Raw genomic sequence first — 26,165 nt, forward strand, 5'->3', positions numbered from 1 at the left:
GAGGGAAGCAGAGCTCATACACGACCTGTTAGAGAGAAAGACAGGGAGAGAGTGAGAGAGAAAGAGAGATAGAGAGAGAGAGGAACGCATGGGGTAACACAGTGAGTGGGAGAGAAGAACAGCAGAGAAAGTGAAGGAAGGAGAAAGCAAGACAAACGAGAGAAGAGGATTTATTTAGGAGCCGTTGCTTCTTTTTCGGGGTGAAATCTCTCTTGAGTTGCGGGCGAAGCAGCAGCAGCAGCAGCTGGTGTTGAAGACGGCGATTCCACTCCCGCTCTGTCGGCTGGAGAGGAGGTAAGACCACCGCAGACCCGAAAGGTGACCCAGGTTAGCGCTGTCTCACTGTCCATAATCATTTAATCAGTTCTGGGTTATTCTCTACAAATACCAGAGATTGTTTTCTGTTACTTATATAGAGTGTACAGATTTATCTTTGTTTAAAAATAACAAAATATACTGTGAGAGTGAAAGTATATAAGTACTAAGAGTAATAACTGCATGTGTCAGTTGGGGCATAGATAGTGCACTAGAGTTGCCAATTTAAAATTATATACACTGTGGATTTTAATAGATTTTTTAATGCGAGTCATCATTTTTAATTACCCGAGGACCTCTGATTGATGTTTAGTGTGGTCATTAATTGGGTGATTAAAGTTCTTTTTGGTGATTACAGGCAGCTCAGCTGACCACAGATAGGAAGTCCTTAGATAGGAGCTGAGTTCTTTAAACGTGAGATTTATTTTAGCCATGAGGCAGACACATTAATCAGTGTCGAATTGCAGACCAATTGTTGCATATGTGTGTGCGCATATGTATGTGTGTGTGTTTGTGCATTTATATGTGTGTGTGTGTGTGTGTGTGTGTGTGTGGTGGCGTGAGGTGTGTGGTGAGTGTGTCATCAGCCTGGAGTCCTGAGGCAGGTTTAATGGTATGTGTAGCTGATGGATGCTTTCTGCGGTGGGTCCAGTCCAGCTCTGATAGGAACAGCCTGAGCTGATTGTTCATCTTCCTCTTCCTCTCTCACTGAGAGACAGAGCCCAGCAGGGCATGCCTCACCTTGGGCTCCCTCTGCCTCAAACCTCCTCCACCCAACCAGCCATTCACCACCCACCAAGAGCTCCTGGGGGGGGAGAGAAAATGGGCCATTTGAGATTTGTAAAAGCTAGCTGAGTTTTTTTTTTTTTAAATGGTGCTCTGTTTCCTGTAAAAGGCTGATAGTGGAATGACTTTTACAACAGTTCTTTATTAAAATAAAAACGAAACACAAAAAGATGATTCTAGAGGAATCTTGAAGTGGTCAGCATTATGGAGACAACCCAAAGACTCCTTATGGGTTCTAGATTACGTCCCACGCTTGCGGTAGTCGAGAACTCGAGAGGAAGAATGGCACAAGAATGGCTAGACATTTTTGCTGGGGAGAGTGAGACGAAGGAGAGGGAGAAGGAAGAGGTGTGTGTGAGGCCTCACACACTTCTCAAGACACAGATGTGCCTGTCAGATGTTACAGACAAATTGTGTGTGTGTGTGTGTGTGTGAGAGAGAGAGAGAGAGAGTGTGTGTGTGTGTGTTTAAGAGAGAGAGACAGAGAGTATGTGAATGGCTAATAATCAGTCATAATCAGATACAGCTTTAGGCAGTTATTTATTTTGAACATAGTGTGGTCCTGATCTGCTATTTGCGCTGTCTTCACGGCGGATTTCCAGAAATGTAAATACCACACTCAAACTGACCCTTCTGTGCCAAATTGTTGAAATCAACAGTCACACAGAGGGGCTTCATTGCATAACCCAGACAGGACAAGTGGAAGCCTCAGGAAGGCTAATCAGTAGGATCCCCCCACACCACCTAAAGGGCAAAACCACACAGACATTTTCTGGGGCCTGAGGGACCGGCACCCCAAGGCGCACCCAGGAGGGGTGCCCTCTGCCCTTGTCTGTGCTTCCAAGTGCCCCCCGGGTGAATCCGGTGCCCTCGATTCTGGGAAGCCCAAATTGTAAAGCTAACATTAGCTTAGCGGAGGCTCCCATTGTCTCCCTTTCATTGGTCACGGAGTGCCGTCAAATCCGCTGTGTTTGTCTTATCTTTATCACGGGGGATATATTTAGAGCGGGGCTTAGGCCCGGTGTGGGGTAGCGGAGAGTGGGGTGGCGTCAGCATGCGGTGGCACTGCTCCTGCTTCGGAGGTTGGCATGCCACTGGGAGCGATGGGGTGGGGTGGTGGGTAGCGTGAGGGAGAGAGGGGGATGGGTTCGTCAGTGGGGGAGAGAGAGAGAGAGATAGAGGGAGGGAGGGGAGGGAGAGAGAGAGAAAGAAAGAGACGAGGCAAGAGGTGGCCTCTCGTGGAATCTGCCCTTTGGTTTATTAAAAGCCACTGAAACAATGGAGCGCTAAACGAGCCGCAAACAATGACGTAGCGGCCCAACACGGGAGCGACGGGAGGGTGAGAGAGAGAGGGAGGGAGAGAGAGAGAGTGAATGAGAGAGAGAGAGAGAGAAGCCGGACCAGCAGAGAGACACAGAGGAGGAAATGGAGAGATAGAATTAGGTGAAAAACTCTGGGACAGTCACACTCTCTTCCTGTGAGGTTGGAAGTGCTTTCATAATCCTGGGATGGAGAGTCTGACAACTCTTGGTCTGGGGCTGGGAGTCACTTCAACCACACAGCAGTGAGAACAAGGGAACATATGACTACAAGGCCTGCCACCCCCTGTAAAATCCTGGCAATAACATGAGAAAAGCATGAATCACTTTTACTGGGTTCTGTTCTGTCTCCTCACCACTGCTTTGATCGGTACCTTCACAAGTGATCAGATCAGTTCAGAGAACATTTCAAACACACTCCACATATGAATCACTCTTACCCACATTTACCCCAGAGTCCCACATCATCATACCACAAAGGTATGCCCTGATTTACAGTACATTTGCAAGGAGCCGCTCTAATTTGTGGTGGTTGACTGCACGTGTGTGTGTGTGTCGCGCTCATCTGTTTGTGTGTGTGTGTATGTGCGTGCATCTCTGTGAGTGACAGGCCGTGCTCGACCACAGGCTTGGCCGAAACACAACAACTGCGCCCTCAGCTGCTGCGGCACTTCTGATCCAGCGATCCGCCTTCAAAAGCACTGCCATGCCACCCTCCCCCTGCACCCGCTATCCAAATTATCCATCAAAAGCAGCACGGGTCAATAGGGCACCAAGCATTACAAAGACTTCAGCCTTCAGCCCTCAGCTTGTTGCTTTTGTTTTGATTCGGCTGTGTTTAGTTTTCCAAGAACCACTTGCCGATTTTTTCTGTGTTGTTGTTGTCATCGTTATTGTTGTTGCTGATATCCGTGTCTTCGACATGCCTCGGTTTTGTGGATTTAGTCTTATGGTTTAGTATGGTTCAGATGGAGGCTGCAGATACTCGGAGTAGAGTCGGAATTCCTGGGCCCAAGGGATGGCTGTCGTCTTTCGGTGTGGGTCGAGAAGTCGACTTTATTGGGCCGGATTACCTGGAAAATTGCAGCCTGAATTCATATAAACTGTCTCTCGGAGGTACTGTCATGGCTACTTGGGGTAATACTGCGGATTTGCCCCTTAATCCACTCTCTTACGGCCTCCAGGCTCCGCTTTAGCTGCTAAATCCCCTTCAAAATGACAGAATCTGTGAGGGAGAGAGAGAGGAGAGAGAGAAAGAGTTAACTCTCTCTCAGTCTTTCTCATACAGAGAGAGGGATGGAGGAGAGAGAGTCAAAGAGAAAGAGGGAAGGATGGAAGAGAGAGAGAAAGAGGGAAGGATAGAAGAGAGAGAGGGAGAGAGTTAACTCTCTTTCTCATACAGAGAGAGGGATGGAGGAGAGAAAGAGTGAAGGAGAGATTGAGAAGGAGAAAGAGAGGGAGGGATGGAGGAGAGAAAGAGAGAGTCAGAGAAACAGCATGTGAGAGAGAAAACACTCCAGACACACCTCGAGTTTCCTCTGTAAATGTGTATATGAGTGCGGAAAGCTCAGCATTATATGAAGCGAGGTGCCTGGGCTCAAAGTGTGACTCCCACACACGAGGAGGGGACCCTGTGGTTTGTAATAGTGTTTGTGCAGGGGGTCGGGTTTACCTGCGGACGCTTGTAATTATGTTTATCTTCGTGTGAGGATTGTGGGCCTTAGAGAGCAGACGTATGTGTGTGGGAACAAGGGGCCTGTCAGTCTTATGTGTGTTCTGTTTGTGTGTGTGTGTGAGTGTGTGTGTGTGTGCGCGTGTATTATTCTCATGCTTAGGTGCAGACTTTGTGTGCGTGATGCATGTGTGTTTGGATGGATGGATGGATGGATGGGGGTATGTGCGAGTATACATGTGTGTTGGAGTATTTATGCATGTGGTGTGCATGTGTTTGTGTGTTTATGTGTGAATGTGTATTTATGCATGTGGTGTGCGTGTGTGTGCGCCCTGAAATATGTTGAAATGTGGTGTGCGTGCGGTGTGTGTGTGTACGTGTGTTTGTATGCACATTCCTACATATGCGTGTGTTTGGACATGCATAGGTGTGTATGTGTGTGTGTGTGTGTGTGTGTGTGTGTGTGTGTGTGTGTGTGCATGGGCATGCATGCATGCATATGTTTGCATGCGTGTTTGTGTATGTGTGTACACGCGTGTCCGCGTGTCCGCACGCGCATGTGTGTGTGTGGCATGCATGCATTCATATGTTTGCGTGCGTGTTTGTGTGTGTGCGGGCGCGTGTACGTGTGTGTGTGCGTGTGGCTTGCATACATTCATATGTTTGCGTGTGAGTGTGAGGTCAGAGGAAAGTAGTGATAGGGCCTTTCTCTGCTTGTGTGTGCATGTGTGTGTGTGTGTGTGTTTGGACATGCATGCATGTCTTTGTGTGTTGTTTGTAAGGGTGTGGTCATGGCTGAGTTGTGTGAGAGTCTTTCTCTGCTTGTGTGTGTGTGTGTGTGTGTGTGTGTGGGTCTCTCTCTGCTGGTCTGATCTGGCTGCAGGGACAGACAGGAGGCTTCTAACCTGCAGGCCTCTGTCCTTGAATGTCAGGAATTTCACAGCCCAGTTGGAGCAGACGTCAAGGCCCCTTTCTTTCTTTCTTTCTTTCTTTCTTTCTTTCTTTCTCTCTCTCTCTCTTTCCTTTATCTCTGCCTTTCTTTCTCCCTTGCATTCTTTCTCTCTTTCTCTCTCTCACTTCTTTTCTTTCTCTGTCTTTCTGCCTCTCACTCACTCTCATCTCACACACTCTCTTTCTCTCTCTCTTGTGCTCCACTGGGATTGCTTGCCGTCATCGATAAATGTGGGTTTCCATGGCCACTACTGTCGTGGCGACGGCTAGCGGGGACAGGCCACCCCGTCGTCTGGACCTTAATGGCCATTAGGACCTGTCTGATAGAGCCCTCGGAGAGAGCGCTCAGAGGCCCACTGCGGAGAACAGGCCAACCAATATCTCTCTGAGACTGTACTCCACTTCCCTGTCTGGAAATCTGTCTGCCTCTCTCTCTCTCTTGTTATCTCTCTTTCTCCCTCTCTTCTCTACTCTCCTTCCTTCATCCATCCATCTCACACTATGGTTTTTGTTGTTTGTTTTTATCAGTTCTCCCACTCGCTACCTGTCACTCCTTTTCTTCCCCCCTACCACCTCTCTCTCTCTCTCTCTCTCTCTCTCATTCTGACTTTCCTCTCTGTTACTGAGGTGGCCTGGAGAGTCTCCCTGTGTCCTGCTCCGTATGCCGGTTCCAGTTTGTTTATTGTGATTTTCCCCCCGCGCTGGAAAGCCCTCCACTCTCCCTTGTTGGATTCGGCATGGTGCATGAACGATTACATTACAACTAAATTGCAAAGCATAACGTCACCATAGGGAAACAGTCCAGGGCAAGGTAATGGCATGGTGTTTTTTCATCTCTCATTGTCCGAAAAAATTAGATACATATTTTCTTTCTTTTTTTTTGTCGGCATGTACTGAAAAATCAAAATTGCAAATGTAATATAAACTGCACTACTTTAATCAAATTTTATCCGCTGTGATTTGCTGCCAGTGTGTCTGTTTTGCGTGATGAGGGGAGGAAAGTATTTGGGTTACACGCTCTCCGTGGCTCCAACACCTCTCTCCTCCAATTTGCCGAGCTGTTGAGGGCCCGCTGATTTATTCTGTGTGTTTGGGTCTCCGACCGGTGCTATAACCCCGGGATAAATCAGACGGCTAATCAAAGGAGGCACGCAGGTACAGTCTGTCTAACGTTACAGCGTGGCCAAACTCAGACCTAGAAAACACACACACACACACGCACAAAAGCGCACCTCATAAAAAATCCTCCCCCCATCCTCAGGACAAGAGTGGGTAATGTTTATAACATTTATTTTTCCTTTGCTAAACCACCTCCTAAGACCCCGTATTTAGGGCCTGAGCTAGACACCATTAAATGCAGAGCTGTGTTATTATGAGACCACTTATTTTCAACTGAAAGGTTGGAACACACTCGCACTAAGCTCGCAATGTCCAGTATATTAAAACACAATATGTACTATGTTCAAGTCAATATGTAATATTTTGTAGGCGTATTCCATCACTTCTTGTCCTCACATAATAGATACTAAATACAAATTGTTTCGACATACAGAGGTGTAAAAGTCTGGCTTCAGAAAGTAAAAGTCCTGCCACATTTTTGTTTGAACTTTCACTTAATCAGCTGATTCTAATTTGCAACTCTCAAGCCAGGTAAGATCAGGTAATTAGTGAAATCATCTGTGTTAAGCGCACAGGTAGAACCAATACATGGCAGAACATTTACTTTCTGCAGCCAGACTTTTACATCTCTGACTACATACAGTACTATATGTAGGGAGTACAAACAAAGAACAAAGTTAAGTACGTACTTGTTTTCAAACATTTTTTGATATCATTTTTAGCATAATAGGAAAGGGTGTGTAGGAACTGAGATAGTGGTGGTGGAGAGGGTGCAGAGGTGGAGGTGGTGGTTGATGTAGTTGTCCCAGAGGGAGAGGGTGCAGAGGTGGAGGTGGTGGTTGATGTAGTTGTCCAGGTGGGAGAGGGTGCAGAGGTGGAGGTGGTGGTTGATGTAGTTGTCCAGGTGGGAGAGGGTGCAGAGGTGGAGGTGGTGGTGGATGTAGTTGTCCCAGAGGGAGAGGGAGCCGTGGGTCCAGCTGCTGTTTGTGGACACGCTGGGCTCTATAAATCTGTGGCCGTAGCAGGTGTGGGGGTGGGAGGTGCAGGGCTTTGTGGGGGTTGCGGTGGAGAACTGGTGCACTGTCACCCCACCTTGCTTCTCTTCTGCCCCCGAGGGCCTCTCAGAGAGGGGTGCGTGAGCGTATCGAGAGGGAGAGAGAATTGACTTCATTCTCAGGCCACACACACACACAGACACACACACATACCTGTGTATGCACAAATTGCATATGTCCAGCGCACCCCCGTACATGTCCGGTCCAGAATGCTCCGTCACTGGACTGGCCAGGCCGCCATGCGTGACGGCTGTCCCAGCCTGACCGGCCGGCCCTCGTATTTGTGTTTGGGCCATGGCTAAAGAGACTAAATCGAATATGCAGTACCTTTCCAGGGACAGGGATTGACTTTCCTGAATAGTTTCACTGCATTGTTGCTGCTGCTAAGTGTTTCCCATGACAGTGACATTCTGTGGAAACTGCAGGATCTGGGCCGAATCAGGGCCACATCAGTGCCAGATCTGATACCCCCCTCAGTAACGATTGGCCCGTATCTCCTCTGAAGCACAGGGTGGCCATCATCACACAATGCTGGACATCAACAGTGAGTTCCAAGGAATCCTCTTGTCTGATGGTGGTCAGTGACGGGTACCCTGGTATACCGTCTGCGTCGGAACTGTTGATAAAGCACAGATGACGAGACCGGGGTGTTTGTCCGCATCCAGTGCGGAGTCTGGGTCCAGCGACGGCCACTTTTGTAAACTCTGCACACACACTCTCGGCGGGCCCTCTCAAACATTTCAAGGAGTATTTATTTTAACAGGCAAATTGATACTTCGATTTCTCACAGGAGGAATGTAGAAGCTAAATGATTCCCTCCGGTTAAGAATAATACTCCAAGGAAGAAACGGCTCAAATGAACCTGATGTATTTGCGATTGCGCCCAGCAAAAAAAGAGAGAAAAACTCCAAGAAAGAGTTTGTGGAGAAACGGGAAATGGTATGTGGAGGGGAGTGTGTGTGTGTGTGTGTGTGTGTGTGTGTGTGTGTGTGTGTGTGTGTGTGTGTGTGTGTGTGTGTGTGTGTGTGTGTCTGTGTCTGTGTGTGTTTGGGTACAGGGGAGTTTAAAATGAAGAAAAATGATAAAGAAAAAGTTTTGACATAATGCAGTGTATTATTTTTCTAAATGATAATTTCCTCTCGGAGAAACATGCCTGATCCCCAAGCTCAGCACCCCCCACCCCACCCCACCCCCAAATTCCCTACCCCAGAGGTCTCAGAAGGGGGGTGGGGTCAGGACTCGCCTGGAGTTCCCAGCCGTGGACGAACCTTATTAGCGGCTTTTGCCTCGGCAGGTTTAGCCGTGCCGCTCATGACACAAACCCTCCTTTTACACAAACGCTATTGTCACAGGAGGACAATAAAGCCACAGGATCATGTGAGGAAGACCAAGAAAAGAAAAGAGAAAGAAAATCGCCCCTAACTACGTATATTTATATAAATACGCCCCATGGCTGGCAGCCCCCTTACAGTCATGAGAGAACTTGTTCTGAGACCTATTTCTTTTAATGAAAAATTCATTCCTGGGGAAAGGCTTTGCTCTGGGCTGTTTATTAATGTATTAGGTTTCTCCTTGGTGTAATAAAAACACAGCATTTCTTGTGATTTTCTTTTCTTTTTTTGCTGTGGGATTGTTAGAATAACAATGGAGTGGGCTGCCAACTCCCCTTAAACATCTCAGTCCTCTTGGTCCTGGCAAGAGCAAGAGAGGGAGACACAGGGGCACTCACCTTAACCGCCTGGCAGGGGCTTAGTTGCCTGTCTTGGGTCCTGCATCGCCAACAGGTTCTCATTCTGTCTTTCTCACAAAACACACACACACACACACACACACACACACACACACAGTCTCTCTGACACACACACACAGAGAAACACACATGGTCAAACGTACACTCACCACACTCCCACACACACTCTCAAGATTCCCGCCCCGTACCTTATGTCACCTGCCCTGTTAATAACTTAAGCAGTGCTCCTTTGCTTTGCAGACCCACTGGCGGGGCGTAATAGACAAAACATTAGCTGCTATTCTAACCTCAGCTGGCCGTCTAGGGAGGGTCCCCAGCATCTCCACGGCCACGGGAGCAGGTTATTCCCAGACTCATTCCTGACTCCTTTCTTTTCCCCACTTCTCTCTCTCTCTCTTTCTTTCTGCCTCTTTATCACTCATTCATTCACTCAGTCACTCTGCTCTCTCTCTCTCTCTCTCTCTCCGCTCTACACAGTCGGATCCAGGCGGGCGGGCTTGCTGGAGATGGCGTCGCCCACGGAGCAGACCATCACCGCCACCGTCGCCGCGATCACCCCACCACCCGTGACGCCAAGACCTGAGGGCAGCAATCAGTACCCCCTTCCCTAGAGGCCCCCACTTTCATCCCACCCACCACAATCCCTCTCTCCCCTTCTGTTTTTCATTTTTCACTCACTCCCCCTCTCCCTGGAAAAAGCAAAAAAAAAAAACCTGCCCCAAAACAAATCAAGGTTTTTTTTTTCCCAGTCACCCTGCACGTTGACTTGTGGAGCTCTATCTGTCTCTTTCTCTGTCGGGTTGCGATCATGAGGAACTCTCTGAGGCAGCCAGGCCTGGTGCTCCTGCTGGTCACCTGCCCCCTGCTGGCTGTGCTGCAGGGCGTCACCAGCAAGGCGGAGAGCGGCCACCTCGGGGACACCGACCCTGACCGCTGCATGAGGCACCACTTTGTGGAGACCATCACCCACCCCATCTACAAGTGCAACTCCAAGGTAAAAGTCCTCACATGGAGAGAGAGAGAGAGAGAGTAAGTGGATGTTGCTATCAGGAGGAGAGAGAGAGAGACTGTGTGTATGTGTTTCTGTGCTGTGTGTGTATGTGTGTGTTTTCAGGTTGAGTTTGGTGGTGAAATCCTGTTTTGAGGAAGGCTAATTTTAGTTGAGAATACAACACCAAACAGGCTGGTGTTGACACCACCTCTCTGATGGCACCGAGGTGTGTTCAGGGCTTCTATGCCTGTGTGTGTGCTGTTTGCGTTTATTCTGTCCTTTAGAAACACGCCCACATCCACACCATGAGAAAAAGGTGATAATACAGAACTTGTGAAATATTTGTGTGCTTCAATTTTCTTCTTTCCTGCCAGTGAGGAACACTGAGAGGGATGCTGAGCACAAACTTGTGCCTAACAAATGGAAAACGGGAATGGCCATTGATGGGCAGATGCGTGGTATGAAATGTGATTCACAGGAATTGTGTCGTATGAATCGTTAAATGCTTCAATTCCTGCATTTCAGTCAGAGTGGAATGGAGCCTATATAAATACAGACCATTTACTTTACTGCAAATGATAGAACAAAAAATATCTCAGCCTTGACCAACGTTTTTGCCAACAAAATGAATGCATGAACCCAATTTTTTAATCTACGTGAAAACACATGCTCTTTGATGCCAAACCGGGTCTGAATATGAGGCGCGCCCCCATCAGAGTGTGCGGCCAGCAGCCGGCCATAACCCACAGCTCCCTGGCCAGTCATTGAGTTACTAATGGTCCTGGAGGTCGGACCTCTGTGTAAGACTATCCTCTCGCTACACCAACAACCTCCCAGCTAACAAGCTGCTTAAGATAACAATGCAGGTCTCTAGACACGTGGGAGAGGAGGCGTTCTGTTTTTTCTGCCTTTGAGTATCGGACCGAGAAATCTTGCCCCCAAATTAGAGTTACGCGAGCAAGGCCGAGATGGGAGGAGAGGGAGGGAGGAAGAGAATTTATCTTGATTGTTCTCTCTTCTCTCCCCTGTGCTCCCTCATGCTGTCCTTTTTTTATTTCCTTGTTTCTCTCACTCTCTCACTACTTTCTAGCTGCCTCTATCCTTTCTTTTGTACTTCTCTCTCTCTCTCTCTTTCCTCTCATATTTTCTCTCAGTTGCTTTTTCTCTTTCTTTCCTCTCAGTCCTTCATTCCCGTTCTTTCTTCCTGCTTTCCTTTCTTTCTCTCGTTCGACACCCTCCTCTCATTCTGCGTGACCTCTAGCTGTGTGGTTAACGACACCCTGGCAGTGAGAGTTGAGCAGAACCAGCCTGCAGGACCCCACTGCCAGGCCAAAAATAAGCCCCCAAAGAGTGGGAGAGAGCGGGAGAGACAGAAAAAGAGACAGAGAGAGGAGAGAGAGAGAGAGAGAAAGTAAGAGAGACAGAGAGAAAGACAGTCAGAGAAAGAGAGAGAAAGAGAGGTGGATAGAACAGTGAGAGAGAGAGATAAAGTGAAAGAGCAAGAGACAGAGAGAAAGAGAGAACTGAATATGTCTGCAGTGTGGCATGGCTCCTGTGCCCCAGCCCTCTGCCAGTCCTGATCTCCAGTGTTGGCCAGCGAGACTGACTGACTCACTCCCCATTTTGTCGTTTAAACACCAGCCTGCATCAGTGTGACTCAGCCTGCAGCACACAGAGGTGGGGTGGAGTGGGGTAGGGGTGGGGTGGGGTAGGGGTGCCACTGACGGAGACCAAACAAGTCACACGCTGAGCCAGGGACGAGGCTGCTGGGCAGCTGAGGAGACAGGGGGGAGGAGATGGATGGAGATAGTAAGTGGGTGGAGATGGAGAGAGGGTGGGGATGGGGCAGTGTGCGTGCAGAGACATCTGGAGAAGAACATCAGGAGAGTGCAGAGAAAGGTTCTGGGACTGAGTGAAGGTGGGGTGTAACCTATGTCATATGGAGGAGAGGAGGAAAGAGTCTGTTGGGAGGAGGTAGAATGTGATCAGAGCCTAGAGGGAGGTACTGATGCTGTTCTGCGGGGGGCAAAGCACCATCAGTCAGGACACATGGAATGTAAAGAAGACTATAGGCTTCAACTACAGATGCTTTGGGTACAAATAAAATACTGTACATGGAACCCAAGTCTCTCCAGAGCTTAACTTTACAGTTATTTTCCCACATTGTGTTACAATCAGTGAGCACTTCGTTGTTGCACTGTGGCGCTCATTCAAATGTAGCATCCTTGTCCCTATCGGTGACATCCTGATGTTTATGTTGATTGGGCTTACAAACTGGCGGCCACGGCAGCAGTGTTATTATGGGGTGTCCCAGTTGAGAGAGGAGCTGTACAAAGGGCAAGTTATCCATGTTCCTTATAAACCCAGAGAGCATAAGATAACCTAGAACATAGATATACATTCATAGACATGTGCGCGCGCACACACACACACACCACACACACACACACACACACACACACACACACACACACACACACACACACACACACACACACACACACACACACACACACACACATGACTACTCACATAATATTAGGCTACCATACTACTACCATACTACCACATACATGACATGTTTGGTTCAACTACAAAATAAAACAAGCACATCCATCCAAGGTAATATAGTCCTATTGTGCGTCTCTCTCTCTCTTTCTCTCCACCTCCCCACCATTGGCCTATTTTAAACTCGTTCACATTTTCTTTTATTTTTTTTATTTTGTATGCTGAACCAGTCAATTAATTGCCTATTTCCGTCCCCATAAAACACCTTAAATTACACACTCTGGGCCAGATGTACTAACGCCACTTTCAAAAAGCTCCTGAAGACCCAGCTCTTTAGAGAACATCTACTCTCATAGCAACACTTACAACAAGTCTTACTGATCCTAGCACTCACCAGCCGCTTTTAAACTGACAAGTAACTGTTAAAAACAGCACTCTCACCGACGACTTATTCTTACTGTCCTCTAATGTTTTTTAAACTGTCCTAAAATTGTGAGAATTGTTCTAAAACTTACTGTTTACCATGTTGTTAGTCGCTTTGGTTAAAAAGCGTCAGCCAAATGTAATGTAATGTAATGTAATGTAATGTAACGCGTTTGCGCCCACTTCAGGCGTATTTGTTTCGCAACGTGCGTGTAAAATCATTGTGAGGTATGTACAAACAGGCCGCAATGATGTAAAAGCGCAAACTGCCTGTCACGGGAGCTGAACATGGCTAATTGCGTTTTTTTGTGTCATGCATATGCATTCATGGGAGGATCCAGGGGAAAGTGGGAGTTTAGCGCAACAAGATGGGAGGGTTAACGCATGGGCGTAGATTTGCGTGGGGATTTTTCAGCTTTTAAACGGTGCTAGCTAGCCACTATTTGCTGTGATAAACAGTTTCGCGAGAAAAAAAAATAACTTCAAGAGATTGAATAATTATTCTCTGCGCCCATCTCTACATCCATTCGTCTCAGTGGAATACACACTCTTCACGCAACACATGACAAACCATATATCAGAATAAACAGCAGACCGTTACTGAACACAAAGGTGTAATGCATTCCCGTGTATAGTTAGCTGTTCCAGAGTAATCCGGTTTTGAAACTAGATGTACCGCAGAGCGGTACAAAATATGACCGCCGCCCAGTCCAGCACATTTTTTCCACAAAAATAAATCACGCTGAAAGGCCTATATGATTTTAACTGTCTCACTAAAGTGCATTATCCACACTCAATTCTCACTGGTATCTGCTAGACAACAAATACCAAAACATGATTAGTTCATAGATTTCACATGTAAAATTCATTTTATACAACCCCACCCCCATCTTGCCTGTTCATAATTCTGAGAAATTCTTGAATTGTGTGCATGTGTGATGTACATCTTTATGTTTATGTGTGTGTGTGTGTGTGTGTGTGTGTGTGTGTGTGTGTGTGTGTGTGTGTGTGTGCGTGCTTGTTTGTTTGCCTGCTTATGTGTGTTTGTGCATGTGCATGCATGCATTTACATATGTCTACTGTGTGAGTATGTGTCATAATTATGATAACTGTGAATGTATGTGTGTGCGTGTGTATCTGTTTATGCACATGTGTGCACATGGAATGGGTTAACATGACCCCTGGAGGCAAACATACGTGAAAAAATTGGTCATCCTAGGCCCCACGGTTCTCAAGATATTCACAGAAAACTGTGTCTGCCCTACCCTCCTTTTCGGTAGGTCCAGTACAGCGGGGGCTACAGATCAAAACAAAAACGATGGTTCCATGCTATCCATGTGGGGTTACATGCCCACCAAGTTTCGTGTACCCGGTCTTTCAGTGTCCCGAGGAATCCTTGTTGGTGTACGGTCACTAAATGTACACATAAATTATTTTATTGTAAGGCCCCCATGAACGAAAGTTCACAAAACTTGGCATGCATTCGGAGGGTGTCATAATGATCCTACACTTTTAATTTTGTGCAGTTTTGACCATGTCAGCCAGAGATATTTTGATGAAAACACCAAATTTTTTGCTTTTTTAATTTTAACTAGGTGGCGCTATACATGAAATAAGTGGTAATGGGATGGGTTGACATGCCCCTTAAGACCAACATAAAAAAAAGGTGGACCTCCTAGGCCCCTACGGTTCTCGAGATATTCACAGAAAACTGTCTCTGGCCACCTACAGGCCAGTTGGTGTATAGTAACATAAATTAATTTATTGTGTGGCCCCCATAAACGGAATTCCACGAAACTTGGCGTGCATTCAAAGGGTGTCATAATGATCCTACACTTCCAATTTCGTGCAGTTTTGACTATGTTAGGTCACAGATACCCGCGATTACAACACCTCATTTTACTTTTTGTGTTTAACTAGGTGGCGCTATACATGATATGAGTGGTTATGGAATGGGTTGACATGGCCCCTTGAGATCAACATACAAAAAAAATGGTCCTCCTAAACCTTACGGTTCTCGAGATATTCACAGAAAACTGTGTCTGCCCTACCCTCCTTTCGGGGAGTGCAGTCCAGCTGGGGGCTACAGACCAAAAAGAGAAAAACAATGGTTCCATGCTATCCATATGGGGTTACATGCCCACCAAGTTTAAATTCTACCCCGGTCTTTCAGTGTCCCGGGAATCCTTGACGGAAATTTGGACATGCAAAAAAAAAAAAAAAAAAGAAAAATCTGACTAAACCTATAAAGCTTCGCTGCGCGGCGATCATAATAAATTGTAGCAAAATTCAACATGGTCTTTCGGCTTTAAGCATTTCTTAAAACTAAGCTGTGCTTACATCGCCTAGATATCTGTAAATATTAGAATCAGAGAATATACAGGCAGCTCACGGTTAAGAGTCACTGTCAATGTAGCCTTAATGATTTCTTTTCACAAAATGCTAAGCATGCCTGTATTTAAGTTTCTTAAAACTGAGCTGTGCTTAAATGGGTCAATGCATGATTTCATAACAGACCAAATAGAAAATAAATGTTAAATGTTAAATATAGCCTACATATCTGTACATATTAAAATCAGATTATGTAGGCTACACAGTCTAGTTAGATCAAGTTGGACAGTAGCACATTTTAATCATGGATAGTTGGACAGTAGCACATTATATACATTATATACATTATAATAATTTTATACATTTATAGTGGCTGGTGAAAGAGTTAAGAGTTTTTTTTTTTTTTTTTTTTTTTTTTGGGGGGGGGGGGGGGGTCAGTGGGTAGTGTCCCCACGAAAGCTCAGACCAAACTTACGCCCTTGGGGTGACATATTCCGCAGTAAAGACCGCCTAAATACTTCCGCCTTGTAAAAGCAGGTGTTAATCCAAATTGCAGTACAATACGTCAATAAGAGAACCGTTCAAATACAACAGAATCGCTATTTAGAGCACCAGTTTTGTAAGTAGTTGTACTATCAAAAGCAACCTTAACTTTCGTTGGCCTTTTGAATGTCTTACTTTCACTTTCACGTCATTCACTTAAACTTTCCTACTTGCTAGATTTGACCAATTTTCCATAGCCTACGTGCACAAGTACTTTGAGTAAAACTACTGATCTTCATACCATACTCCATCTCCATGTCTCTGCTTGTTGACATCTTATCATGTATGGTATAATTTCATGATCGCTAAACGTTTGATTATTTTTAATGTTGTCATCAGTTAACTTCATTCAGCTGCGCTTGTATAGGCTCTGCCATTCAGTTGTGGACGTTCGTAAATTGCGTTTGTGGGCGGAGAAAGGCGCAGTTTACACTACTTTGATAAATACGACAGAAACTTGGATCTGACAGCGTTTGCAATCTGCGGTTTGTCCATGACGCTGATAACGCTACGTTCGCAAATGTACATACATCTGGCCCTATGTCTGAGAGTTGTTATATAAATAGTTTGATTTATTAAGTATACAACATAGCACTATCAGATTAAGGCTAGACAGTAACATAGATGATGCGGTAGGTACTGCCTGGGCGCTGTACTTGGAGAGAGGACAGAGCCTTGGGGGGGGGGGGGCAATGGTGGGTAAGGCCATACTGACAAACAAAATAACACCATCACTCCATGGCGAGGCCGTAGTGCAGTGCGTTGGAGGTTTGGGAGTGGAAGGGGGTGTGCAGGTTGCCGTGCCGACAAACAGATGACTTCCTCATGCCTCGTTCAGGCGATGCGAATGCAGGCAGATGGCACGTGCAGAACAGCAGCCCGTGGGGGCCACTCGACATCACGGCTGCCATGAGTGAATGTGACAGTTAACGGCCGCTAAGCAATTCCCGTTCATCCCTCGTTTGGCTCAGAGGGGACAGGCGCACGCTCCTGACCATCTCTCTGGGGGAGTTCATGAGTCACACTGGGTGCGGTTGTGGCAGTATTTTTAAGGGGGGGGGGGCAGTATTTTATTGCTCAGACATCAGGCCCCAGACAACGAGAGTGTGGTATTTTACTACCCCACAAAGGGGCTTTAGCACTGCTTCCATAGCCCCTCCCCTTAATTTGCCTGACCCCCCCCCAATCTGACTCTCCCCTGGTCTGAATCAGTCAGCACAGGGTCCTAAATCTACCCCCAAACCCTCTCCAAAAGTGAGTGGTGTGTCCTGACACATTTGGTCACTGGCTTAAAGGGGATCATTACACAAAGTGTTCACTATGGACCTCTGGCTCCAGCTCACTCCCATGCAAATTTCATTGCTGCCACACAATAAGATCCACCTGCGCGATGACTCGCAGCTATGAATAGAGTGTGTGTGTGTGGGGGGGGGGCTGTGAGAGGGGTGAGAGAAGGAAAAGTTAGAGAGGGGAGGCTTGGTTACATCTGTTGCCCAGCTGTTGTCACCTTGCCATGTTTCTCCTGCATAGTCCCCTATGTCTGTCCGCTGCTGCTGATAGTGGTGGCCCTTCTCTGAGGTGGCTGCAGACTATGAACCAGACCCGGTGCTCATCGTCAGGGTTCCACATTCATGGAAATCCTGAAAAAGTCTGTTAGCACGTAAAAATGGACCAGGTCTGGAAAAAAACATGGAATTCAGTATTCGAGTTTTGAAAGACGTGAAATTTGGTTTTGTAATATGTAGGGTAATGAAATAACAATGGTATTGTACTTTATATGGATATTGTTTTGTTGCACAAACTCCCGGTTGTTGTATAATTTTCATTCAATATTTAAATTACATAATTTTGTGTACTTCTAGGTTATAAAAGGTCATCAAAATTAATTAATTGTAGTTCCTGAAGGATGCATATTCATTTTTTCCCCTTCAAAATCCCTTTCTTGCCTTGAAATGTCTTGTTCGCATCTCTAATCATTTTGCCTCATCTCTGATGTGGGGAGCTAATTCCTCCCACCGCCAACACTATATACAACTCCTCCGCCTGCTTGACATCTCTGTTTAACAATGTTATCAAATGGTTAACAATGTTATGCTGACATAAGATAACTCCAACACATTAGCTTGATTATCTTGTGAAGCTAAATGTGCAGATGTGTCCTCAGGAAAATTATTTTTTCTAGAAATGATTTGGAAAGCTCCACTCTGCAAATCAGTCAGGATTGGATTCCATTCCATCCGTTGACACCCAACAGACTGCTGTGATTTGTTATGAAACATCAACTTGTGCACTGCCTATCTACACAAGAAATACTTAGCCATAGCCTTTACTGCTTATTTCATTTATTCATTTTTATTTAGTGATATGTCTTGTAACACATTAAAACACCTAATGGACATGATAAAAAGGTTAAAACATTCTTTGCCAGAGTGGGTCTTTAAACGTCCTTGGAAAGTCATGGAGAAGTTTTGAAATGTTGTTTAAAAGGGTGGGAATCTCTGCACCTGAGACGCACTCCCCAACACTCCCGTCCTATTCTGCCTGACTGGCCTTGTGGCCTTTAGATATAGCTGTCAGAGGCTTAGTATAGTGCAAGGGAGAACAGGTTTGTCCTTCAGATCTAGCCCCAAAATTATGTGGTTTAGAAGTCTGCTGTTCTCAGGAAATGCAGTAGGCCAGGTTGTAGGACTTTACGGTCCTCCCTGAATATTTTTCAGTAATGGTCATCGGCCAGTATCAGAAAAAACAAGGGCCATGTTTGGATTTGGGGCACAGGATCTGAGGAGTTCTGCTTTAAGAGCACACCAAAGAGAGCTTGCATTCCTGTGTTGATGTGTGTGTCCCTTTCTACTGTAAGTGGTTTAAAGGCGCTGTCTGTGATTCTAATCCACTACACTTTTTATCCACCAAGCTCTCCCTAGCTGTCCATTACATGCGTGTGCTCAACAACCCTCTGGTGTTTGTTTCCAGCCAATTAGCACGTTACTACAGGACCACTGAAGGAAGGGGTGTGTTTGATTGGCTGAGCTCTAACATCAACAAACTTCCACCAGAATCATAGACATTAACTTTTAACCAACCACTCTCTCCGGTACCCCTCCCAGTGGTTAATGACCCTCTCTAGTGCTCTCCTCCTTACAAACAGCACCTGTTGTCGGAACAGACTTGCCCCGTCCTGGCAAATAATGCATCTAAGGCGCGTTCAAATTCACAAACACAGGTGAATGTTCGCGAGCATATGCAAACAGTTTTATGTTTGCCTTGAGTTTTTTCCAAACATTTGCATAGACTCATAAACTGCTTGAGGAGGTAGTTCTCTGCGAAAATGTTGAAAGTTGGACAGAGAGTTTGTTTTGTACACAAAATAGGTAAAATTTATCTGTTCGGACAAACATGTTTGTCGCGAACATTCGCTTCTTGTCACAGGCCTCAGGTCTGGCCTAGATCAGTTTCCATAGGCAGCCTCTGTCTGCCACCTCTAATGCCACAGTAAGATTAGATCTATGTTGGGCACAGTGGGCAGCTGGTATGTTTAGGTAAAGGGATAAGCAGGTGAGGAAAGGAGATCTGTCCATTGTGTGAGAACCCCTTGAGCCACGGGCACTTAAACTACTGAAAATAAAATGCCCTTGATGCCCTTGTCCTGTGACCTGTTTCCACTCATAATTAGCCTGTTGTCAGACTTTGTAATACAGAGAGATGACAGCTGACAAAAAGGCACTTAATTTCATTAGCCATACCTACAACAGCATCAAATGTCATGACTTTTCTAAAATCTTGAGTGAATTTGACCAATGTCATGACTGCCAGGCCTGGGAAATGGTATTTTCTACAATTTCATGACTTTTCTGAATGATTTTCCATGACCATGGTAACCCTAAAGACAGCTGGCAACTTACAAGAAGGCATCAAACACAGTGTGCGTGAAAGCCTTCCACAAGCCACATGGGAATCAGGTCTGGTGATGGTGGCCTGCCCAAAATCAGTTTATGGAACCATTACAAAAGCAGCTTGTCACGATTGGAACCAGGACTAAAACGCATTTGGCAACCAGGTTTGAGGAGTGAGGAACAGCAAGCAAGCAGTTAGAATGGGAGAATGCTGTTGCTGCCTGAACCAGGGAGCCTGTGGCGCGGAACCAGCCCCTGTCCCTGGCGTCCTCTCCCTGCGGTTGGTGTCTGGTTTATAGCTCTCAGCCTCCTGGCTCCCAGCTCTCCAAACCAGGAGCCACTGCGGTCTGGGCCTGGCCAGAGATGGGCCTCTCACCAGTGGGTGAGCTGACGCAAAGCATCCTGGGCATGCAAAGGACCACCAATGAAAAAGAACGACCGCTGATGTTCTTTTTCTGACTTGTGGATTTGGGTCTGATAACTATGACTAATCAATTCAGAAAACAGCAACAAGCAGTAATCTGAAAATGCAACAAGAGCTGGATTGAGCATGCGAGAGGGGAGCAAAAATAAAGGAGGAAGCCAAAACCATCAGAAGTGTGTTTGTGAGGTCATTCTTAGTCACAGCACAGATGATGCCTAAAACTAAACCCAATTCCCTGACATCTCCCTCTCCCAACATTAAAGGGGGTATCCTCGATCCAGTCCAAAGTGTGATTGGTTATAGTCATGGACTGCACCTTTAAGGTCACCTTTTAGTGCCCTTGCCCCCCTCCTTGACTCTCAGCGCACAGCCCCATATCAGGCGGGGCCCCCTGCCCCCTGTGCCCACCCACAGACGGGCTATTGTCAGACTGGGTGGCACACACACACACACACACACGCACACACACACAGCTGACAGGGGCACACACAGCATGACTCGGAGGTGCTCTTACAGAGCGTGGCAGGAATGCCGGGGAATGTGGCGGCACGCCGTCTGGCCTGGTCGGCGCGTTTTCTCATTCGGAACCAGCAGACCGGCGACGTTCGGTGTCTGTCAAGCTGCCCCAGAACACCCCCCCCCAACCCCTCGACACCCGCTGCCATCACCCCCACAACACTCTCCTCTCTCAATCCAGTCAGGTCAGTCAGGGCCAGTCAGGTCAGACAGACACTGTGTCTGGGGCCTCTTGGTCATGTCGTCACTCTGTGGGTTTTAATAAGTGGCGTGAAGAACACAGAGCGAGCTGATTCTGTGGGAGATGTGTGTGTGTGTGTGTGTGTGTGGTGGGAACTGATGTCTGTCTGACGTGGCAGATGAGGTCTGCAGGTGTGTGACTGTGCCTTTGGGGTGTGTGTCTGTCTGTCAGTCTGTATGTGTGTCGGTGGGTATGCATGAGGGAACAGTGCTTAAACGTCTGCGATAGACTAGCCACACCACTTTTGTCTCGACACAGGTGCAAGGTCACGGAGCCTAGACAGACAGAGAATGATGTGTTAACATGTCTGTGTGTGTGTGCACGCGTGGGTGTGTAATGTGTGTGTGTGTTTGTGTGTGTGTGTGTGTGTGTGAGAGAGAGAGAGAGAGAGAGAGAGAGAGAGAGAGAGAGCACGTCCATGCATACAGAGCATGTCTTTGTTCCCAGTTGTGGTTTCTCTGCAGTAGCGCTTATCTCTCTCGTGTCCTGAAGGCAGGTTCAGATAAGAGCCAGAGAATGCTCCTACTGCCCCACTGAACTCTGGGATATCCTGAGTAAGGACAGAGTCAAGCATGCCTGCTGTGTTGAAGCCAGATATAAACTTGAAGAACAAACATATAGGATGCTAAATGTTAAATGATGATAAACAGTTTTAAGTTTATTTTTGTCTTCTAGTCATTACTGCCATTAGTATCTGGTATATCTATCTAGAACTTCTAGAACATCTAGAACAAATGATCCTCATGATGTAGTACGTTGATTATTTTTTTAAAACCTTTTTGGCTACAGAGGAGTTTTGTGTCTGTATTTCCATACTCTTCCCACAGCAGTAATACAAGTCTATTTTCCTCTCACTTTTCTGCTCGTCCTGTCCAAGTGGACAGCCCATTTCTCATCACCGTTTCAGAAGTCATCTCCCACACTCCCTGCTGCTGCTGCTGCTGCTGCCTAACTAAACCTCCAGTCATCTCCCTCCTCCTCCTCCTTCTGTTGCTGCTGAAAAGGAGTGATTTCACCCCCATCTCTCCCCCCCTGTTTCTCTCTGGAGTGATTGTTCCAGCTCTCCCATGCTCACACTAGACTGATATTTCCCATCTTTTCCTGTTCTTGCTGTACTAGACTCCCAATGTCTCCCTGTTCTTTGTGCACTTGCTTTCCCACATCTACTTGTTCTGTCTAGACTTGTTTCCTCCCTCTCTCCTTTTCCCGACTCACCTGATTGTTTTGCTTTTCCCCTTCATCAGCTATTTTTCGTATATCCCCGTTCTGTTTTAACTGAAATTACAGATCTCTTCCATCTCTTCTCTGTACATTCTGACATTTCCCATCTCTCCATGTGTATAAAAGATGAATGTTTCCCATGTCTGTTGGTTCTTTGAAAACCAGCATTTCACATAATACCCTGTTCTGTCTGCAGTGATATTTGCCATGCCCCCCTCCTCTTTCTAAAGTATTCCTCATCGTTCCCTATTTATCTGTACTGATATTTCCCATAATTCCCTTTTCAATCAGCTCTGATGTTACCCATCTCTTCCTGTTGTGTCTGCCCTGATATTTCCCATAAACTGTGTGTGCTCTGAAATTTCCCATCAACCCCTGTTCTGTCTACTCTGAAATTTCCCATCAACCCCTGTTCTGTCTACTCTGTGATTTCCCATCAACCCCTGCTCTGCCTGCCCTGATATTTCCCATGTCTCTCCTGTGCAGATGGTACTGCTGGCGCGCTGCGAGGGTCACTGCAGCCACACGTCGCGTTCGGACCCTCTCATCTCTTTCAGCTCGGTGCTCAAGCAGCCCTTCAAGAGCACCTGCTTCTGCTGCCGGCCACACACCTCCAAGCTGAAGGCTGTCCGGCTGCGATGCTCCGGAGGCACGCGCATTACCGCCACCTACCGCTACATCCTGGCCTGCAGCTGCGAGGAGTGCAGCTGAACAACAACCACACACACACACACACACACACACACACACACAAAACATACACACGTATACAGTTGGGATTCTGTCATAACACACTATTGACCATTTCCATCCCTAGTAAACATTACCTGCTTTGGACTCTTTGAGAAGCTGTACCTGAATCGCATGACGCTTTGAAAGTCCCACCACATTCTTCACTGGCCAGTCTCCACTGTAAGTGTACAACAGCAAGAGAAAACAAAATAGAGAACTGAGCACACAAAACACACACACACACACACACACACACACACACACACACACACACATATACAGAGTCTCCCTGCTACCATTCCTGTGAGTGCCTCAACGTGTAACAAATCTAGAGCATTGCAGAAGAACTTACATCTGAATCTGTGTATAACGAAAACCGTCCACAATAACCCTAGGGGGGATGTCCTCTCCACTCATCTGCTTCTGAGCATCCCAGTGAATAGCCTTTGCCAACCCACAATCCCTAAACATGTTTCCATGTTTCACCATAAGTCCTGTCCAGCAATGGGGACAAGAGGTCCGACTCAAAGGAGGAGAAGGAGACTACAATCAACTACGGCAACTACAATCTCCACACCACGATCACAATTCTCCATAACTGCTTAACCAAAACTGCAGGGGGTACATCTGAATCCAGTCAGCGCAGAACCAGTCTGGCATTAGGACCATGCTCAGTTCCCATCCCAAAACAACAACACTCCAGCCTGGCATTAGGACCATGCTCAGTTCCAATCCCAAAACAACAACACTCTTACAACTGTCCAACTACAACAGGACAAATTCAGCCTGGACCGCTTTCTTTCTTTCTTTTTTTGTTTTTTTTTTTTCCGTTCCTCTGTGCGTTTATTTTCACCGCTGTACATCATAGAGTGAGAAAAACTAGTTTCACGACTCATTAGAGATGGAAACATGGATGGGGATGTTGCCAGACCTCGTAAAAGGAGAAGAAAGCAAACCACAAACTTAAAAAAAGGTTTAGAAGTACACACACACACACACATACACATACACACACACACACACACATGCAATAATTAATGCGTGAAGAAATGTGCTGATGAGATGTATGGAATAGTCTGTGTGCACCTGTGCACTCCATCGCATTCAAGCTCCTTTGATCCCTGTGTGAGAGCGCCTGAGAGAGAGACAAAGAGACAGAGAGAAAAGAAAGAGTAAAGAAAGAGGGAGCGAAGAGGAGAGAGAAAGAGAGAGAGAGCAAATGAGAGTGAGTGAAACTGGCAAAAGAACCGCATAGTGGTGGGCCCCAGGCAAACTGCACTTGTCAGGTCCGCGGCCGGCCTCTGCCTCTCCCAGCTGGAGCCGTCCCAGGGCACTCCGCAGAGCGTCCAGTCGGCCGAGCAGGCCGACCAGCCCCTGATGTGGTGACACCGCTTTGGTCACTCGCCACTCCAGCTGCGCTGCTCGGGCACTGCGGCCCAGAAGTGTGTGTGTATGTGTGTGTGTGCGTGTGTGTGTTCCGGGAAGTTTTGTACTGACTGACTAACTGGCTCTAGACTTAAAGGATTTGGGGATTTTTTTCCACCTTGAATGTTCAAATCAATTATCCACAATTACTGCCTTGACTCAAGTTATCACCAGTGCTGTTGTTGTTTTTAATATGGTTATTCTTTATTAATTATAGTTATTATTGTTATTATTACCAGTGTCACTTTTTGTTATTATTGTAATTATTGTTTCTTTACTTATGGGAAGATTTCAGTGCTTTAGCCTAGAGATTTTTTTCCAATCCCTGCATGGACTAAGTCTATTCAACTTGATCAGTCATATGATAATCGTCACCATCACCATTATAGTCATAACCATCCTCATCCACATCTTTGCCAACGATAAAAAAAAAAAAAAAAACTAGATATCAATGTGTCCCATCCTTTACTATAGACATTGGAAGAGAGTGTGACAGTCAGCTCTTTGAACTATTACAGAAAAGTTCAACTTCAAAAAATTTGCTCAAATTGGAAGGAAAAAATGCAAGCCTAAAAGATTTAAATTACCTGACATAAATGGTTTCATGTAAAAATAATATTTTTTCTATTGTATTGGGACTGACACCCTCTTTAATAGTGAATACCACACATTGGAATGTGCCACAATTCTAAGATTACATCAAAAGAAAAATTCCTTTAGGTACAGATAAGATAAAGGTGCCCCCCTTTCACAAACCCCTTTGTTCTCTGTCTGAAACCGTACCTCTGGAGATACTGAAAATCTGCTTGTCCAACAACTGTTTTAATCCAGAATCCCATCTGACATCTGATGGGCTCCACATGTGAATATAATAAACAGTTTCCTTTTGTTTCTAAAGATTAACTGCCTTGTGCTAGCTGTCTTGTTACATGTATTCCGGCTGCTAGATACAATGTGACTTTCAACGGGGCTATAATTAACTTAATGGCTAATTTGCCAGCATGACAGACAGTTCACATAATGCCTGTCAGTGGAGTGCTCAGGGATTTTGATGGCCCTGAGACACTGCCACAGTCACACACACGCACACACACACTTGCATACTTCACCAAAAAAGACAGACATACTGAGACTTATGTCTCTCTCACACACACATACACGCATACACACACTCTCTCTCTCTCACACACACACACAAACGGTATTAGCTGCAAAGAAATGCAGTCATAACAGACCGAATTCCATTTCCATAGGCACCCAGCGAAAGGCCACATCAGACGGGGCTTGCGCGGGGCTCTGCTATTATTTTCTCCAGAACATTCCCCCTGTCGACCACATGTGCGCTTTTTATAACCTCTCTGCAGCGTCCATCCCCACAGCATGCGCGCACACAAACACACACACACACACACACACACTCTCTCACTCCTAAAAGCAAGTGATAATCGTTACCATTCAACCTGCCATAAAGATGTGGAGGAAAATGTCTTGATAGCACGACTGGGGCATATGTCCTCCGCCTCGTCTGACGGAGACTCATGGGCTTTAGTTTATTGGCCTAGTCAGAGGAGTCTCCGTGCTGCCAATTTCCATGACAGGGCTGTTTGTGCGAGGACCATTATCGGGAGAAGAAGCAGCAAGGTGGGTTCCTGACGCGCCAAGCCGAGATGTTCCAGTGTTTTTAAAACCTCTGTCTTCAAGAAGATGAAGCATTTCGCAGGTGAAGTAAATAAAAATCCACGCGGACGGGACACGTCGCTTGCAGCCTGGCTCTGCTATGAGATCGCGCAGGGGGTGTTTATCTGAGGCGATAATTCAGAAGCACGGCGACTGCAATTTCCTGTCAATATCCAGAGAGATAGGACATTTGCACGGAATAGGGGGAGAAGGAGAGAATGGATGGCCTCTGTGTCTTCGCTTTACTACAGCCGAGGCCACATTTCATCACAGGAG

General features: G+C 46.3%; 1 protein-coding gene across 2 annotated transcripts; it reads left to right on the forward strand.

Moving 5' to 3' along the window:
• The first annotated feature begins 45 nt into the window (after positions 1–45).
• LOC125292190 (norrin cystine knot growth factor NDP) lies at positions 46–24,853 on the forward strand. Of its 2 annotated transcripts, none has more exons than XM_048239390.1 (3): positions 46–294; positions 9,402–9,961; positions 22,542–24,853. In XM_048239390.1, exons 2-3 carry the CDS (start codon positions 9,776–9,778, stop codon positions 22,764–22,766), a joined length of 411 nt encoding a protein of 136 aa, XP_048095347.1. In that variant the 5' UTR covers positions 46–294; positions 9,402–9,775; the 3' UTR covers positions 22,767–24,853. The 2 variants fall into 2 exon arrangements, with proteins under 2 accessions (XP_048095347.1, XP_048095348.1); XM_048239391.1 differs by having other exon boundaries at positions 9,445–9,961.
• Positions 24,854–26,165: the final 1,312 nt, after the last annotated feature.

The sequence above is a fragment of the Alosa alosa genome, chromosome 3 (genome assembly GCF_017589495.1).
Source record: "Alosa alosa isolate M-15738 ecotype Scorff River chromosome 3, AALO_Geno_1.1, whole genome shotgun sequence".
In the NCBI taxonomy this organism is placed as follows: Eukaryota; Metazoa; Chordata; class Actinopteri; order Clupeiformes; family Clupeidae; genus Alosa; species Alosa alosa.

Coding starts and splice junctions, on each gene's coding strand:
- LOC125292190 (XM_048239390.1), top strand. CDS start 9,776: ATGAGGAACTCTCTGAGGCAGCCAGGCCTGGTGCTCCTGCTGGTCACC. Junction 9,962..22,541: donor TCTACAAGTGCAACTCCAAG/GTAAAAGTCCTC, acceptor TCTCCTGTGCAG/ATGGTACTGCTGGCGCGCTG.